The 18,785-nt window shown below is 37.1% G+C and overlaps 1 protein-coding gene across 1 annotated transcript in view; it reads left to right on the forward strand.

Annotated features, from left to right (window-relative positions):
• Nucleotides 1–508: 508 nt before the first annotated feature.
• LOC141433152 (synaptic vesicle glycoprotein 2B-like) overlaps nucleotides 509–18,785 on the forward strand; it is a 30,111-nt gene continuing 11,834 nt past the window's right edge. Inside the window, exon 1 of the mRNA XM_074095046.1 lies at nucleotides 509–554. Within this exon, the coding sequence (XP_073951147.1) occupies nucleotides 520–554 (35 nt within the window). The 5' untranslated portion in view covers nucleotides 509–519. The remainder of the gene's footprint in view (nucleotides 555–18,785) is intronic.

Raw genomic sequence — 18,785 nt, forward strand, 5'->3', positions numbered from 1 at the left:
TGCAGAAAAGGAGAACGAATTAAATGGATGAGTAAATGTCAAAATCCTGCTTTTATTTGGTACACGACATGTTGTAGCTGTGTGTGTGATTATTCACTTCAACTGTGGTGCACTTACTTATTAAAGCTGAATCTCGAGATATATTCATACTTTATTTTCATTCCGATAATTAATACTTTACTTATAGATACGAGTATGTCCAGAGACTTGAAATTTTGCACGTGATTTTTCTATACATTACAAATGTATATTTCGAGAATTTTGATGGAAGTTAAGTGAGATTTCAAATCAACAGCTTCAGTCAGATCTAACTGTTTTCACGAGCGAAACCACCGGTAAAAGCTAGTAGGTACGGGTAATATCTTCAAAATTAAATCTGGCTACACTCAATAACTCAGACGCAAAAAAAATTACAGAGTCGATTCAGTTTAGTCTCATGTTTATTTAATGTATCCCCCTGTTAACATTTACCTATCTACTCCGCACGGCGCTTGGAGGTGGACTTATGTTAAATTTTTAATGCAAGAAACGCGACTCCGAGGCCACAGTAATGGGTGAGTAAATATCACAGTGCTCCTTATGAATGAATAATACATATCGAGCGCTAGAATGCTGCAAATATAACCCTTGGGAATTTCACCGTCTCTGCATCTTTGCTTGTATTTTTGGCGAATTGAAAATACTTTATGAGATGACCACCGCTCGGTTCATAAATAAATTGAAATCTATTGTGGCTCGCCGAGATCGAGTTTTAGTGATTTCGTCTCTCTCAGCTAAATAAAATCCATTCTGGATATGATGGCCTAGAAGTAGGCAATTGCTGGCTGAGTATGAGTATTAAACGGACGAGCTTGCGAGTCCGTTTAACTAATACGAAGCCAGCAATTGCTATTCCAGCCGAGACAAATATAAATCTTTTCTCAAAAATGGTGAATAATTCTGAAATAGAATAAACGTTTTCTCAAAATATATTGTAAAATTTAATTTTATTCCAATATTTTTCTTATGCTTTCCCGCCTTTTTTCATTAAAAATAAACTGCAGGTGTATTTTTCCACCGAAAACACCACAAGCTATTTCAGACCCAATAGAAAAAGTCCGGAGTTCCATCAAAATATCTGATACCGGCCATTAGACTTGGCTGTATACGACTTGTGCCAACATTTCCATGGCCTTTTTAACTTTAAAAAAAAATGTGACTGATTGTAGGCGCGCTAATTCATTATTGTCGAGCTAGCGCGTTTTTTGGCATACCTAGTAAGGCTAGGCGTGTTTAAACAAAACAGCACGCTGTCACCTTCAGGCTATTTCGTGCAGTCAAATTCAAAGGCAGTAACTGAATTTTGTCGATTTCGCTCATTCACGTAATTTTACAGAACTGATTTAACAGTTTACGTTATAATATTTTGAGCTTTCGTGATTTTAACTGATAGTTAAATGCCATAAACCAGACTTATCTTAGTCCTTAAGCCGAGTTTACACTTGCAAGAAAAATCGTGCAAGTTGCATTACATTGCGGCGCTCGATTGACCACTACAAACTCATTGGCTTTACGGCCTCGCAATGTAATGCAACTTGCACGATTTTTTTTTTTGAAGTGCGAAAAGTGCAAATAAGAGCCACTTTCGGCATGATGCCACGGGAAGCCGCAGAGCTGATATTCAGAATGGCTCATTTACTTAAAATTAGTACTGACGTGACGCTATCATACTTTCTTGTATATTTTTTTAGTAATTTTTATTATACTTTTAATAATGTTGTAAAACACGAGAAGATAACCAGTAAATATTTTAAATAAGCTCATTTCGCTAATTGCTAGAGCACGTATGAGAGAAATTGTTTAATTACGGATCCTACACGCATTTGATGGAGTTTTTCTAGCCACGCCTGGCCAGTGTGTGTCGTTGTTTGCCGGTGGACAGAGCTAAATAAAGCGGACATTGTTTTCAACGGCTCACTGCTCCACGTTAATTACGTAGAAGTGTTTAATGGACACATGCCGCGTTTCTGCTCTACTATTCAACAATTACTTTCAAAATATTGGTTTATTTTCGTTCTATGAGTTTACTCGTCTAAATGAATGAGAGTTAAACTCATACACTCATCTTTAGTGAAAAATAGGCACGGGAAACGGTAGTTTGAACGAAGAAGGGTATACGTGGAATCATTCACGATGACGCGTTTTTAACAAAATCACGCGTCTTCGTGGATGGCACTTGGTATACAAATAATAAGTAGGTATGTCACGGTATCCTATGTTCTCGTACAGTAGTTACTCACGAAGCAAATATTTAAGTATCAAAATATCACGCTATTTTCTATTTTGAATTATAAATTGATGACAAAAGCTACGATTCGGAACTACTACGCTTATGTCAGAAAAACAGAATTGCAGATTTCTTGTTATACAAATAAACAACAGTTCCGCAGTATTGGGCAGTCGTGCTTTATCACGATATCTCTTTGATAACTGCCTTCAAGTTACCGTACAGTACAAAATTAAATATTTATTTCAATATAAAATCTTTATTGGGCAGATAAAATCATAACATCTAAATCAAAGAACTGTTAATAAATATCCTGCTGAACTGCTTCTTGTTCAAATCGTTGCTTTGTGGTTAACACGATTAAATAATTATGTAGGTAACAAAATATGTACATAATTATTTTTATTTATTTGTTTTACTAGCCTGGTACAGTGTCCCACCGCTGAGCAAAGGCCTTTCCTCTTGACCTCCACACCTCCCGTTCTGGTGCAACGGCAGGCCAATCCCTTACATACGCATCCAAAGCCTCCCTTCATCTCCACCACCAAGTGACAGTGTGCGCCCACTACAGTGGATGCATGCGACAGACGTGTCCAGCGTCGGCTAAGAGTACAGCGTGATGTTCCGGATTCTAAGTATCTATCCTTTTTACACCGGAGTAATATGCTGCGCTTGCAACATGGCAAAACTCCGCGGTGCGCAACTGGCCGCATACAGAAAACCAAATTCAAAATTCGAAACTATTGATGCTTTTTTGTTTTTTTTCTGTCATTCGCTCTACTGTTTTTGGTAAGGCATACGCCGAAATTTGGTTCCAACTAGAAATAAATAATGCTTATTTACTCGGTGATAGCCAACTATTACACTGAGCTGCCTGTGGTGCTGTCACTATTGCAGGTACTGTAAATATGATTTGTTCTACTTTTACCGTTTATTTTCTTTTTTATGTTTAGTAAAATATAATCCAAATCTCTTTTAGTTTTCTTTCGCTGGCATAAAGATACATGATATGTGAGATGGATGACTGCATCAAACAAGCAAGTATTTACTTCCAGTCCTTGCTTTTCCTGCTTCAATCCAACCCTTCTTCTCCACCTTCCCTCCGCTCTGCTGCCTCGGAGTAGGAGGGCTACTACAAAATTCGAAAATCGAAGTTCGTATCGTACCTTCCCTCTCATACTCGTATTAAATAATATTAGCGTCAGCGGGACGGCAAGATACGAAATTCGAATTTTGCTCTTCTAAACCACAAACCGTTTCAAAAAGAAAATTGTTGGTATCTGCTGGACATGTCCGGGATGTAGAGGAACTAAGAATAAAATAGGGACAGTGTTCAATAATTCAAGCTCGCATCATAAGACTAACATCTATTACTTACTAAAATTAGGTACTTAGTTAAGTCTAAAGTCTAAACAAATGGGTTTGTTTATGACAGATGACAGCCTACATTATTTCTACTTTGGGCCACTATGAGCGCTGCGATAGATTTCATTACCCCCACCTAGTACTTCGCACCCGAATATCCACAGCGAATATCTACAGTTACTAGGTAGCTGTTATAATATTGAGATGCTATCAACATAAATGAATATTTGATAGATTAAAGGGGAAGGTTGTCGGAACGGAATCAGCATTCACTCAACATGGAAAGAGAAATGACAAGTGTAAGATTAATGGTAATAAAAGCGGTCTCAAGTATTAATCGAAACTAAACAATCCCTCAAATATTATAAATGTAAAAGTTTTGTAAAACTGTTTGTTTGTTTGATACTTTTTCGCATCTAAACCGTGGGGCCGATTTTGATGAAATTGAGTAGGTACAGATAGTTTTTATCCCGGGAAACTGCATAGTTCCCACAACACACACACACAAACATCACGCCTGTATTCTCAAATGGGGTAGGCAGAGCACACGAAACTTTACCGCTTCGGAGCCACTATTAGCAAAAACGGTACAATAGTGACAGGTTGCTAGCCAGTCGCCTTCGGTATACCTTAACCTATTATCCTCAGTCGCATCTTACGACATCCACGGAAGAAATGGAGAGGTGTAATTCTAACCCGACACCACACGGGTAACCACGAGATAGGTATAAACGAATTCTACGTGGACGGAATCGCGGACAATGACCAGTACCTGTAAAAATAATACTAGTAAAGTTAATTAAAATATATTTAAGCGGCAAATAGCTTAGTTTATTTATTCATGAAATATAGTACATCATAAATTACAAAAATGTCAGTTACAGTATCTACATAGTTAGTGAAGAACATCCAAAGAATTTATTTGAATATCCAAAGAGAAGAAAAATCGGATATTTGTGTATATTTTTTGTAAATAAAAAAATGATTTGTTTTAGTAGGCAACAGTTTTTAATCTGCTAAGTAAACACGAAATTTGTACAATATTTTCGTGAGCTTTATAAATTACAAAGCCTATGTTATTTTTAAACGTATCATGGATACAAGTCGATGTTCGCCGTCTAACCATCCGTTGTTGTTGGGGCAAGAAAACGATCCCTTTGTTAGCTCAGTGAGGGCTGCGGCTTGTCTCCAAACTACTTACTGTAACGTATACCCTACAGACGAGAGGTTTTAAAGGACCATGTACGTGTTATTTTTGGTTTTCTTAAAGTTTAAATGGAACATGCAACAGGCTGGTGGTCTTATTGTTTAAAGATAATCAAGAGGGAAAACAGCGTAGTTTCTTAATTTATGACGTTTTTAGAAGTTTACAGACTTTACTTCTTTAACCCCCGACGTAAAAATAGGGGCGTTATAACTTGCACGCTAACGTTTGTTTGCCTATCTGTGCCACCGTAGCTCTCAACATAATGTGTCTAAATATCAAAACTACCAGATGAGGCAACTGCCTTGTAAGACTAATGCTCGCAATCAAAATTAAGCGAACTGATGTTCTGATCTTCACATAATGTGTCTAAGTATCAAAATTACCAGATGAAGCAACTGCCTTGTAAGACTAATGTTCGCAATCAAAATGAATCAAAAAATTGAGGGGACTGATGTTCTGATCTTCACATAATGTGTCTAAGTATTAAAATTACCACATGAAGCAACTGCCTAATAAGATTAACGCTCACAATCAAAATGAAGCGAAAAATTAAGGTAACTAGAGTTTTGATCTTCACATGATGTGTCTAAATCAAAATTTCCAGATGAAGCAACTGCCTTGTCTGTCCACGCCAGCTGCGGTTGGAGAGCCAACCATGTTTATTTAGGACCGAGCCACGTCTTCCCGACGTCAAATATTTGAAACTGTTGATGACAAAACGGTCGTGTGTCGTTCGAGTGTTGGCGTCGATTCCGAGCCTCGCATCATTTGAGAAACCCATGTACAGTATAATTTTATTTCTTCGATCGTGGGTAGGAAATTTTAATCGAATTGCGGCGTGGCTACTGCTTTGAGTTTAACATGGGGAAAGCTTGTACTCGTATATTACCGCAATGCGTATTTTTATGACGTCGACATTAACATTTGATTGTGAGAAGCTTTTGTTTAACTTGCTGTATTAGTCAGAATGGAAGTCAAATTTAACTCATTTCCAGTGATTGAACGTCTTGGTACACCTACATAATATGTAGGTTCGATCACTATGCAACTACAATCAAAGTATCAAAGTGCATTGAGCAAAAATGCTTGTAAAAAAATGAAATATTTAACAAAAACTTTTTGAGCATTAACGTCGCCTGAAAACTTATCTTAAGAGAAAATATCATAAAGTGTTCAAATTGTAATCAAAATGACTTAACGTTTAACGTTACGTAATACTTAACTAACTAATGGATGGAAGTAACTAATGATATAATATCACGATATCAGTAATGCTATATTGTTTAGAATGTAATTCTAGCTTACATTAAAAATTAAAAAATAGTCCGTCGTATTCTTAGTCCGTCGTATTCTAGGGCTGCGGCTTCACTGAGGCGGAGACCAGGAGCGGAGCGGAGAGGAGACGTGTAGGAATCGACCAATCATATTAGTTGTTGTGGAATCTCGTCTCCGTCTCATTACCACGTCTGATGATAATGAGGCGAAGACAAGATGTGGATTCGACTAATATGATTGGTCGATCCCCACACGTCTCCTCTCCGCTCCGCTCGTCTCCACCTCAGTGGAGCCGCAGCCTAAGACCGGGCACGGCACCGGGTAAATGTGTTATTCACATTAATTGTTACATTTTATTTAACTTCACTCGCTTAGAATTTGCTTTCGGCCGGATCCACGAATACTTACCATTATTGCGCACATTTTATTTTCTGTTTTGATAGGTTTTACTAAACACCATTTGCAAAAGATATGTAATCCTTTTTAAAGCACGAATTGCACCTTCTACAATGACTCATGTTATGAGAAATCAGAAGGCGGCGGTGTTTCGTTATAAACTGAGCCGAGAAAACAAATAAGTAAGTATCTGACTTAAGCCAGAGGCTTTATCGTCTTCTACCGTACTTAGAATCATAATCGCTTTTACTAATTCTTTCTGAGAAACGGTTTACGCTAAGGTTATAGAGAAAGATGTGAATACGACCGCGAGCGAGCGGGCGTTAGACCAGTGTTCTGCAAAGTGTGAACCGCGGCACACTGGCGGTGCCACATTTTCGTTTTTCTAGATGTACCGTGAACACAAAAAAATTTGCAGAACACTGCGTTAGACAATGCAATCTCTGATAGGTGCCACGCGATTTTAACTCGAGGGGCATTTCTGTTTGTATTAGTTCTGTGGCTGGATCGTAGGCAAGCAAGTTAGGGTAGGCACCGTGTAGGATACCACTGTATTAAGTGTATTTTGGCCTCAGCCCGAGCCTTGTAAAGTCTCATAGACAGGGGGTTACTACGAAATTCGAAGTTGGTATCGTACCGTCCCTCTCACTCTCGTATTAAATAATATTAGAATCAGCGGGATGGCAAGATACGAAGATCGAATTAGGAACTTCGTAGTAGGTAGGTATACGGCCAGTTTTGCTGTCTCATCTCATGTGTTTCAAACTAGAACCCGGCTAAAATAAACACGATATCGTCTTAACGTGAATATTATTATGTAAATGTGCTGACTAACATTATCTTCAAGTTGCTGTCGACTTAAAGTTTCGTCATTGTAATCCTTAGGTACCTACTAAAATTATTAATACAAATTTAACTCCATCTGTCTCTTTTTTTTCTCTTTATCTGGCTCTTCTTGCAACATAAATGAAGTCCACGGTGTAATTTTTACGAATTCCCATGGAGATTTTGGTGACCTGGAGTTTGAATTCAACAGCCGAATCTAACGAATCACAAGGAAAGCCGCGGGTAAAGGATAGTGTCAAATAAAATGGGAGTTCTCGCGTTTCGAGCACCCTCTTCTGCCACTCAATATTTCATAGACCTTCATTGAACTCGGAGATCTAAAATTGCTATTATGAATATCGCAGGCACCTCTGTTACGTTGCGACAGCCTCAGCTTTGAGATGCAAATTATAGGTATCGTTTGAGAAGTCGTAGATCAAATGGGGGTGTTTCGTTGTATCCCACTTAGATATATCCGTTTCTATATTTTTAGATACTTCAATCCGATCTTTTCGTATCCATTCGTCGTGAAAAATTATAAATTAATACATTAAGTCAATACAATACAATTGTACTGTGCAATCTGCAACTGTACCTTTTAGATATAAAATGAAAATCAAATATTTATTCAATAAATATAATGTGCCATCGTATTTTGTCATTTATCTCAATTGACAAGATTTCATATTTCTAAGACTATAATTTGATTCATTCTCTGTATTCTGTTTGGAAAGAACAGTCACAGAACACAGCACAACACAGTAACAGAACTCTTGTCTGGGTAAGCGGTTAGTACCGTAAGAATGTAACGTCTCTCGATGAGAGCGAAACATAGATGTCGCTAGTGCTGCTGCTTAAGTAGCGTAGTAGAAATAAGCAACGTGAGATATGTGTGCATAGGAGAAATTCGTGTCTGTACTGTGCATCCATGTCTCAGTTTGTATTTTCGATGAGATTAAGGCGTCACTTACCTCAAAGCATTACTGTTATTCACAACTAAAATATTTACAAAATTTCAATTTGAATGGCGTAGCATCTCCTGAGGGTTTGAGTAGCTGATTTACATGACAAAGCTTCTATGTACCGCTGAAGGATTTTGGTGATGCGTCTATACAAAATTCGTTGGTTTTACGGCGAGAATCGAATGCTAATAAAAAACGGAACTTTTTATTCATTGTCTGTATCTCCTGTCTCCCTATTTTATGCCCTACATATTATATGTTATTGAATAATATCAACTACGGGCCATTAGGGACCAGAGGCCGTATTGTCTGACGTTTCTGACGCACACGATCGCAATCAAATGACAGTGTTTATTAAGCATTCGTTTGTTTCTATCCGTCACTTTGACGTCACCTTTGCATAACAGATTATGTTGCCTGCAACTCTCACAGTATCGTCAGTCCATCTAGTGCAAGGCCAGCTGCATAAGGGGGTTCATCTTCATATCAGCCGTAGGAATGTTCATTGCTGGACATAGGCCTCCCCCATATAGCACCAGTTACTTCGGTTGGAAGCGGCCTGCATCCATTGTGAACCCGCGGCTTTAACCAAGTCATCCGTCTATCTCGTTAGTGGACGTCCTACGCTGCTGAACCGCGGTTTCCATTCGAGAACTTTTCAGCCCCAACGACCAATATGGTCCGCCCGTCTTTCAACGGATAAAAGAGTTATTAAGTATTTGGCATTATTTTTTCACAAATGTTTAGTATTTCAAGCACAAATTAGCTTGGTAAAAGCTAACTGTACATTGACATTTTACGGCACTCAAAATATCAAAGACGAGCGAGCGAACAAATTGGACAAATTTTCCGGCTATTAAGGATTCGTCGACTACGGGTGTTGCTAACAGCGAAACTGGAGAAAATGTCGGCTTTCTGTACCTACTAGGAAGTATGCCGTACATACTTAAGAAAGTGTGTACGGCATACTTCCTTGATAGGGTTCCGTACGTCCGAATGCAAAGATGGCACCTTTTTAAGATCACTTTTGCATCTGTCTATGAGTCCACCTGGCTGTCACAGAAAATATGCTCGGCAGCTACTGGATTTATTATATGAAATCGGGAGGTAATTTTATGAGGAAAATCAGTAAACGATAAAAGTCTTACAAGCTCTACCGTGTGACAGTCAAAAATATTGTTGACTCTTGGATCTCAATTGCCACAATTGGCAGAACAGCTACTGCTAGAAAAACAATAAGTAAAATGATCGTCGATAAACAACAAGTTTGTTTCAGTTTGTGGGTACCCAATAATTTAAAATTCATCTTAATTTAGTTCAGTTGATTCGGAAACTAATGAAGCAATAATAATTCCCAAACGACTGTTGTGTGACCATGATTAAGGATTTTATATTTTGGCCCACTATGACAGAAAGAAAATATATAAATTGCAATATCTTATGTGGTGTACTATCGAACCAACTGAATCCACTGTGGAACCTTTTCGTAGAAGTCATAGTGACATCGCATTGCTTGACAAGGGAATTCATTAGGAGGCTTACTATGAGAACGTTTTACGGTGGGTCAGGAATCAAATGGTTCGACTATACGATAAAGAATCATTGTATTGTATTGTATCTTTCGCAAACCATTGCAAAATAAGGGAGCGATGTGTATTAATTTAAATATTATATTTAATTCATCTTTTATTAACAAACTAAGTAACGAATATGTTTACAATCGCACTGAAAACTCAAGTCCCTTTTAAAAAAAAGTTTTCTCAGATACAAAGTCGAACACAGTAGGAGATTGTACAACAAGTGCATAAAACATACCATTTTACCCGATCCAGAGCCGTGGACGAGGGTGAAGTGAATTTTACGAACAAGTCTTTACACTTAGGTACATTTACTTTTCTCTACAATTGAGGAGAAAATAAATGATTATTATTATTATTATTATTAATTGCGAGGAAATCAAACAGTGTCATTGCAAATATTTATATATTATTTTCTAAGCTTTTATTGTTCGTGCGTTTTTTATACCTATATGTATTGTATTGCCTGTTGTATTCATTTAGTAGCTAATATAGATTACAAAAAAAAGTATTCTGATGTAACCGATTTTTTGCAGCTGTTTGCCTGATTTTAGACGAATATTTCATTTTTACACTAGTTATAATATAAAAAATAATTTTATACAGCCTACCTCTAGCATAAATACGAACTTTATGAGCATGAGAAGTGATAAGTATTTTTTATGTGTGTTTATTGATCGACCCTATTTATTATTTTTCTATCAAAATAACTATACTATAATTCCATGCAGTTGCAATTAAAAATCCTTTAATATTTTAAATTCAGGGGCACAGTAGTAGTATTATTATGTCCGCTTGGATCGGTGAGCAGAATGAAAACGCGAGCCGCCGGCGAGCATGCATGTTTGTGGTCGTTCGGTCATGTTGCCCGTTACTGGACCGAAAGCATTAAATTTTGTTAATAGACACGAAATACGCTGATCAGGCGGCACGGTAGTGCCGACGCCAAGTTGATGCCATCTTTTCTTAGATTATATTAAACAATACAATAATAACATTAACTTTTAACTTTTTTTTTTTATTGTTTTGATTAGTCGAAAGTTTTGATAGCGCCATGCCATTGAAAAATAAATTATAAAGGAATGTGATATTTGCACAAATTTAAGTCGGGAATCGGTCTGAGCCAACTAATTTTTTTTTTCTAATATACATTATAAGTTCAGACGCGAAAAAAAATCGAACTAACGACATAGCGAAACTATAATATGGGTATAACATCCTAACATGTAGATATTTACGTTAGGGTTCCCACCGTCATTTGTGTGCTGCTAGCTCCCTTCATAAGTACTATTTGCGTGCCTTGATCGCATTTTTGCTCATCCATGTTATACAATAGGAAACAGCATTGCCAGCATTGGAAGCCAAATGTGGAGCAGGCGCCAGCTCGCTCGGACGGATTCCACAAATGTATCATTATAATGCCCTAATAAATGTATAGATACAGATCGTGGCTGTACACCGCAAGCTCTAGGTGTGCCGCACGAGTTCGAAACAAGACATTCAAAAATTTTAAGACATTTCTCTTTAATTTATTGCTTTAGTAGAGATAATTGACAATACAATGCAATGACTCTTTATTGAACGCCAACACGTGTTAAGGAGTATAGAAAACACAGGTATGTAAAGGTTTTTCAAGGTAAGCAAAAGGCGGCCTTATTTTTTAGGGTTCCGTAGTCAACTAGGAACCCTTATAGCTTCGCCATGTCTCTCCGTCTGTCGGCGGCTAAGCTCAGAGACGGCTTGTACTAGAAAACTGTAATTTGGCATGAATATACTTATAGTCACGACCAATTCGTAAAATACAAAATATAAAAAAAAAAATTTTTGGTACCTTCCACAGACGTAAAGTGGGGTGTTTTTTTTATTAACCCTATAGGTAGGTAGTGTAGTCGTTGGATAAGGTCTTTTAAAATCATTGGGGGATTTCTAGAGACGATTTTTCGATTTAGTGATCTATTTGCGAAACTTTAAAAAGCAAATTTTCATTAAAATATAGGTTCCCCCTCCCCTCTTCCCCTCTAAAATCTAAACTGTTGGATGGAAAAAATTTAAAATATCAAATTTAGAAGGAAAATTATAACGGGCAAGATTGCTTGAGAATTATTAGTAAGTATGTTAAGAGTAAATAGCAGCTAAAGGTATAAAATATACCTAAACTTGGAAGATTCCGTATACAATACAAAATCCGTAGAAAAATATTGCTTGATTTTTTGTAATGGCTATGGAACCCTATCTTGGACGTGTCTGATACGCTCTTGGACGGCTTTTTATGGGACGTATCTGAATATCGAAAATTAATATAATATCTAATGTTAAAAACTTTTAAATAAAAAGTCGACGGTCAAAATATCGCAAGTAGGTTAGGTTAGGTTCGATATTTTAGCTATAGATATTTTAATTTTCGATATTCAGATATTTGCCCTTTTTTATACCTATTATAAAAATTGCCCCGGAGCTAATTGAGAGAACACGATAAATACAAACTTTTCAGATAAAATACGATATAAAACCATTATTTAGTTACTACTATTTATTATGTACACTTTTAATATAACCATCAGTGCGAGTAATGTAAGCTTATAGTATCCCCTCAACGTAACACATCAGCCTACGGCACCTGGTGCGCGGTGCAGCAGAACAGGCTAAGCCTTTGCTTGTGATATGTTGGTATACTACATACAGAATTATTATAATATACTTGTACCCTACTTAGTATGAAAACTACTAGCTGGAATGGGGCGATGAAAAAGTAAATAATTTAAGCCAGTCTTATAGGGGTTCCATCTCGGAATGAAAGATAATACCTCTCTCTTCGTGACCTCTTTATTCCTTATCCCGTGGGAATTTAGGAAAATTTGTGAAATGCTGCCAAACTACACAGCAATTTGTTGGCAAAGAGTACAGAACTCACATTTACTATATAATTTTTATTAGCTTAAACAAGTGACCAGATGTTCTCATATTTGCCATGGATTTATTACAATTTCCAGGTCAATACATTTATTTTGAAACGAATCAGTGTAACAATAGCTTAGTAATTATGTACCATACAAACAACGGAAATAATTCAGACAGAAAAAATAACAATATATTTTTATGGTCTCTTAATAACGGGTCTAGTGATATTTTTACGATAACACCCTTCCAGGGCTCACGTTTGATTTTATACTTAACCACTGAAATAGGTAGAAATTTTACAATTCAGGACACTGATCCTAACTAATATTGTAAATTCGAAAAGTGACTTTATTAAAATACACAGTTCCTATTTCAATTTAAATTACAATTAACATATTTCATACTTATAATAAGAAAAAACAAAAAGAACTAACCTAGGATAACTTAACTAAATAATTTACCTACTAGCAATAAAATTATAAAAATAATAAATTAAAAAAAAGTTAATTGGTAAAGAGTCTTGTTTCGTTTCACTTTCACGTTCGGGGTAATCTATCTAGAATATCTAACATCTAAGGCCCGGCAGGAACACTCATGGAAACCACAAAAGGAACAATAGTTCCATTCGCGCAATACGTTAGTCTTTTCATGAACACAAAAGAATATTCAAATTTCTTTCAGCTTTTTTGACAGGTATCTATTACATTTTTAATTCGACATCAAAGTCACAATAAAAATTCTAGCTAATGGGCAAACTACAGTGCTTTCATTCTAGCATGGTGCGGGTGACACTTGATGCACGTTTCGTTTTACTCAAACAAAGTTGCTGCGGTCTAAATATATGGAAGTATATTTCAGTTGTAGGCTGAATATGACTGGCGTAAAATATATGAATATAAAGAACTATGTTATACGAACTAAATTTAAGCTATCAGATTTTTATTATCAACTAGCTGGCCCCGCAAACTTCGTTCTGCCTTAAAATCAATTTATATTGTGTTACCTTATTAGCCATGTACTTTTTTTTATAGTGAGGAATCAATGCGAGCACGCAAGCGAGGGAGCAAGCATGCATGCAAGCCAGTATGCAAGTAACCATGCACGCAAGCGAGCATGCAAGCAAGCATGCAACCAAGTATGCAAGCAAGTATGTATGCAAGTAACAATGCATGCAAGCGAGCACGCAAGGAAGCATGTATTCAAGCAAGCATGCAAGCAAGCATGCAAGCAAGCATGCAAGCAAGCATGCAAGCAAGCATGCAAGCAAGCATGCAAGCAAGCATGCAAGCAAGCATGCAAGCAAGCATGCACGCTAGCGAACATGGAGGCATGTTACCAAGCATGCATGCAAGCAAGCATGCAAGCAAGCATGCACGCTAGCGAACATGGAAGCATGTAACCAATCATGCAAGCAGGCATGCAAGAATGCAAGCAAGCCTGCAAGCATGCACGCTAGCGAACATGGAGGCATGTTACCAAGCATGCATGCAAGCAAGCATGCAAGCAAGCATGCACGCTAGCGAACATGGAAGCATGTAACCAATCATGCAAGCAGGCATGCAAGAATGCAAGCATGCAAGCATGCACGCTAGCGAACATGGAGGCATGTTACCAAGCATGCATGCAAGCAAGCATGCAAGCAAGCATGCACGCTAGCGAACATGGAGGCATGTTACCAAGCATGCATGCAAGCAAGCTTGGAAGCAGGCATGCAAGCATGCAAGCAAGCATGCAAGAAAGCATGCACGCTAGCGAACATGGAAGCATGTAACCAAGCATGCATGCAAGCAAGCATGCACGCTAGCGAACATGGAAGCATGTAACCAATCATGCAAGCAGGCATGCAAGAATGCAAGCAAGCATGCACGCTAGCGAACATGGAGGCATGTTACCAAGCATGCATGCAAGCAAGCATGCAAGCAAGCATGCACGCTAGCGAACATGGAGGCATGTTACCAAGCATGCATGCAAGCAAGCTTGGAAGCAGGCATGCAAGCATGCAAGCAAGCATGCAAGAAAGCATGCACGCTAGCGAACATGGAAGCATGTAACCAAGCATGCATGCAAGCAAGCATGCACGCTAGCGAACATGGAAGCATGTAACCAATCATGCAAGCAGGCATGCAAGAATGCAAGCAAGCATGCAAGCATGCACGCTAGCGAACATGGAGGCATGTTACCAAGCATGCATGCAAGCAAGCATGCAAGAAAGCATGCACGCTAGCAAACATGGAAGCATGTAACCAAGCATGCAAGCAGGCATGCAAGAATGCAAGCAAGCATGCACGCTAGCGAACATGGAAGCGTGTTACCAAGCTTGCATGCTAGCAAGCATGCAAGCCAGCATGCAAGAAAGCAAGCAAGCGAGTATGCAAGCAAGCAAGCAAGCATGCAAGCTGGCATGCAAGCAAGCATGCAAGAAAGCAAGCAAGCGAGTATGCAAGCAAGCAAGCAAGCATGCAAGCTAGCATGGAAGCAAGCAAGTCTACAGAAATCTAGGCTATCTACACTAAATATAATGATGTAGAAACTTATCTGTTATAATTAAATTCTGGTGATGATGCCGCATATGATGAAATTATTAATTTTCACCAATGGTATTAATTTCACTTTGCCATTTGCGCAACAGAATCCAGCGGCTTCATTTTTGTACTTCAATGCCTTACAATATGGGCAAACTGAGTTCATAGATCCAATAGCAACGCGTTGGTAGGCACTGTCGTCAATTGTAACATTGTAATTGAAAGCAGCTCGATTGAAACTTACAACATTATTAGCTGCATTCAGCTCACGCACGCGCTCTGCACGGGTTTGTGCTATCCGAATCCTTTCAATTTCATTTCGCTCTTGACGTTGCTGGGCTGTTCGATTACTCTGATAATTAGCTTGGTTTGTAGCATTTCGAGTTCTTCGACCCAAATTGCTTCGCCCTCGTCTTATAGGTGGCATGAGTATAAATAGATTAAATCAAAACACAAAATAAATCAACCAGTCAATGTAAATTGAGGAACGTAAACAAATTTGTTTTTAAATAATTTATTGAATCAGGCGTTACTTTGCGGAGGTCCATATCAATGAACTAAAATAATTTCCTTGCTCACCCGCGACCTTACGATAGCTAAGCTTATGCAAAATATGCGTGTTCATGCAGTTCCTCCACCTCCACACTGTAAGAACACACACAAATCACACAAACCCATCCATCACCACCACCACACTACACTCGTTAGGTCGCGGGTGAGCAAGGAAATTATTTTAGTTCATTTAAATTTGTTTTTGTTATTATTTAGTAGGTAGTATTAAGGTACTCATGTCATAAAACTCATTTACTCGGCAATCTTCGTTCCACTTTAAACGAAAAAAGTAGTGTACGAAAAAAAATTGAAGAAAACGTCCCTATTTCAGACACTATAGGTCCAAACATCTTCTTCCAGCCAAGCAAGCAAGCATGCAAATGCAAAATAAGGGGGATTAATAAAACAAAACGCCTAAATAAAATTGAGTAGCAAACATTCGCATCACTCCGCATTTTACTAAAACCCACAGGTGATGCATTAATTACCGCACTTCCATACTCGCATTTTCTTTTTCCCAGCAATTTTTCCAGTTTTTCTCTTCATAAAAACCTTCCCTAGACTTTAAAGATGATATGAAAAAAAAAAATAGCTGAATTGGTCCAGCCGTTCTCGAGTTTTGCGCTTAGCAACACATTTTACGATTCATTTTTATTTATATAGATTAATTCAATTCAAAGCAAAATTAAGTAAAGAAACGTAATATGCATGTAATGTAATACCAGAGACTCCTTTAGTGATGGGACGTAATTGATCTTGAATTATATCGGTACTTATTCATTGGCAAGTAACGAATATTCTTGCAAGTAAAACTCCGTTTAGCCATACTTAAGTGGCAACCTAGAATTTCACTAATATTCTCATCAAAATTAGCGTAATAATCGGATTAACGATGACATTAATTATGATAAAGATTTTAAATTATTCGTTTTATCGACTCAAGTGTCGACACTTTGACTCTCTAGTCTTGTGATGTTGACAGGTGTCACCCGCACCATAATATAATAAAAGTACTGTAATAGGAACCAATTAAACAAATACCACTGTCTAATTTGGGCTGATGGGCTGATTAAAATTTGCAGTACCTACTTATCTACATGTCACTAGTGTATACTTATATACATACTTATGTACATACTCGTATGTAAACAGAAGAAAAATTTACGGAACAAATGGAACGTATTTGTTTAATAAAGGAATCGCGTGAGAAAGTACTGGCCTGAGCTACTTAATTTGTGTAAATATATTCTATAGTACAGTAGTAGTTACAATATTTATCATACAATACAATACAATACAATACAATACATTGACTCTTTATTGTACACCAGAAATAGTAAGCGATACAGAAAACAGATACACAGGGAGAAAAACAAAACATACAAAACATCAAAAATCTTCATATTCAAAACGTAGTAGTTATATTTGCATGTACTTACCTATTATTTATTTTATTATAATTATTGGTCAGGATTTCTTTGAACTTTTATTTTGTTTTTGATCCGCAATTACTTAAAAGCTACAAATAAACATAAACCAATGGTGCTAATAGTTGCATATTTCAAAAACACGCTTTGGACTCGATTTATTCAACAGAATAAGCAATTAAGTAGGTACAACCGTGCGATTCATTGAATGGAATTGGAAATTTGATGTAGCATATATTCAACTCAGTCTCATTAATCTCCTAATACAATTTTGCCGAGGTTTTTTAAATATCCATTATTGATTCGATGTACAAACTAAAATTTGTATCACAATCTAGCGCGAAAATGCGACCGATCACATTGGCATTTTCCATGGCGAATCAATTTTAAGATTTTACTTGTGATACCTAAGAAAAAAATCAAGCTTGAAGCTTTCCTATTATTTCAATATTTAAAATTACGTAACTAAATACTTTCCAAGTGGGATCAATGTAAAAATACCATTCCAAAGATATGAAAGTATTTATTGTTATACACATTAATATAATATAAATACATACTATAAATACTGTAACAGTCAGTTCATAATGACTCTTTATTGAACACCATAACACAGCAGGTACAGAAGACAGAGGTAGTAAAAAAAACAGAAATAAACATAAGTTTAGAAGTGAAGTCTATAAACTTAGGTGTCACATAAACTAAAACTGGTAATTTAACTAGGAATGTAAATAACACAAATAAATACTAATAAATAATATAAATACAGCTAGGATCGAAGTTTTAAAAAATCGGTACATGTACACTCTTATCCAGTTTTCTACTTAGGTAGGTACTTCCTAATCAACTCTCTGGTTAACTTTAAGTAGTCAGTCCTTCACTGAGCAAAGTTAATTATTTTTGACAAATAATTTGACACAAGAAACAGTATTTACTCGACTACGGCAAAGCCTAAGGAAGAGTAATGATTTTAGCAGTCTTTGTATGTTTGTATTTACGTATGTTCCACCGTAGCATCTAGACTACTCGTCCGATTTTAATAAATAATGTGTCAATCGATTCGTTATTATGCTCCGGGTGACATAGGATACCTTTTTATATAATTTGCTTTAAATGATTTCATTTTTAGGGTTCTGGAGCCAAAATGGCAAAAACGGAACCCTTATAGTTTCGCCATGTCTGTTTGTCTGTCTATCTGTCCGTCCGTCCGCGGCTTTGCTCACGGACTATCAATGCTAGAAAGCTGTAATTTTGCACGGATATATATGTAAAGTATGCCGACAAAATGGTACAATGAAAAATTAAAAAAAAATTTAGGGTACCTCCCATAGACGTAAAGTGGGAGTGATTTTTTTTTCTCATCTAACCCTATAGTGTGGGGTATTGTTGGATAGGTCTTTAATAACCAAGAAAAAGAAGGGTTTGCTGAGACGATTTTTCGATTTAGTGATTAGTTTACGAAATATTCAACTTTAAAGAGCAAATTACATAAAAATCGGGAGTCCCCCCGGTT

The sequence above is a fragment of the Choristoneura fumiferana genome, chromosome 12 (genome assembly GCF_025370935.1).
Source record: "Choristoneura fumiferana chromosome 12, NRCan_CFum_1, whole genome shotgun sequence".
Taxonomy (NCBI): Eukaryota; Metazoa; Arthropoda; class Insecta; order Lepidoptera; family Tortricidae; genus Choristoneura; species Choristoneura fumiferana.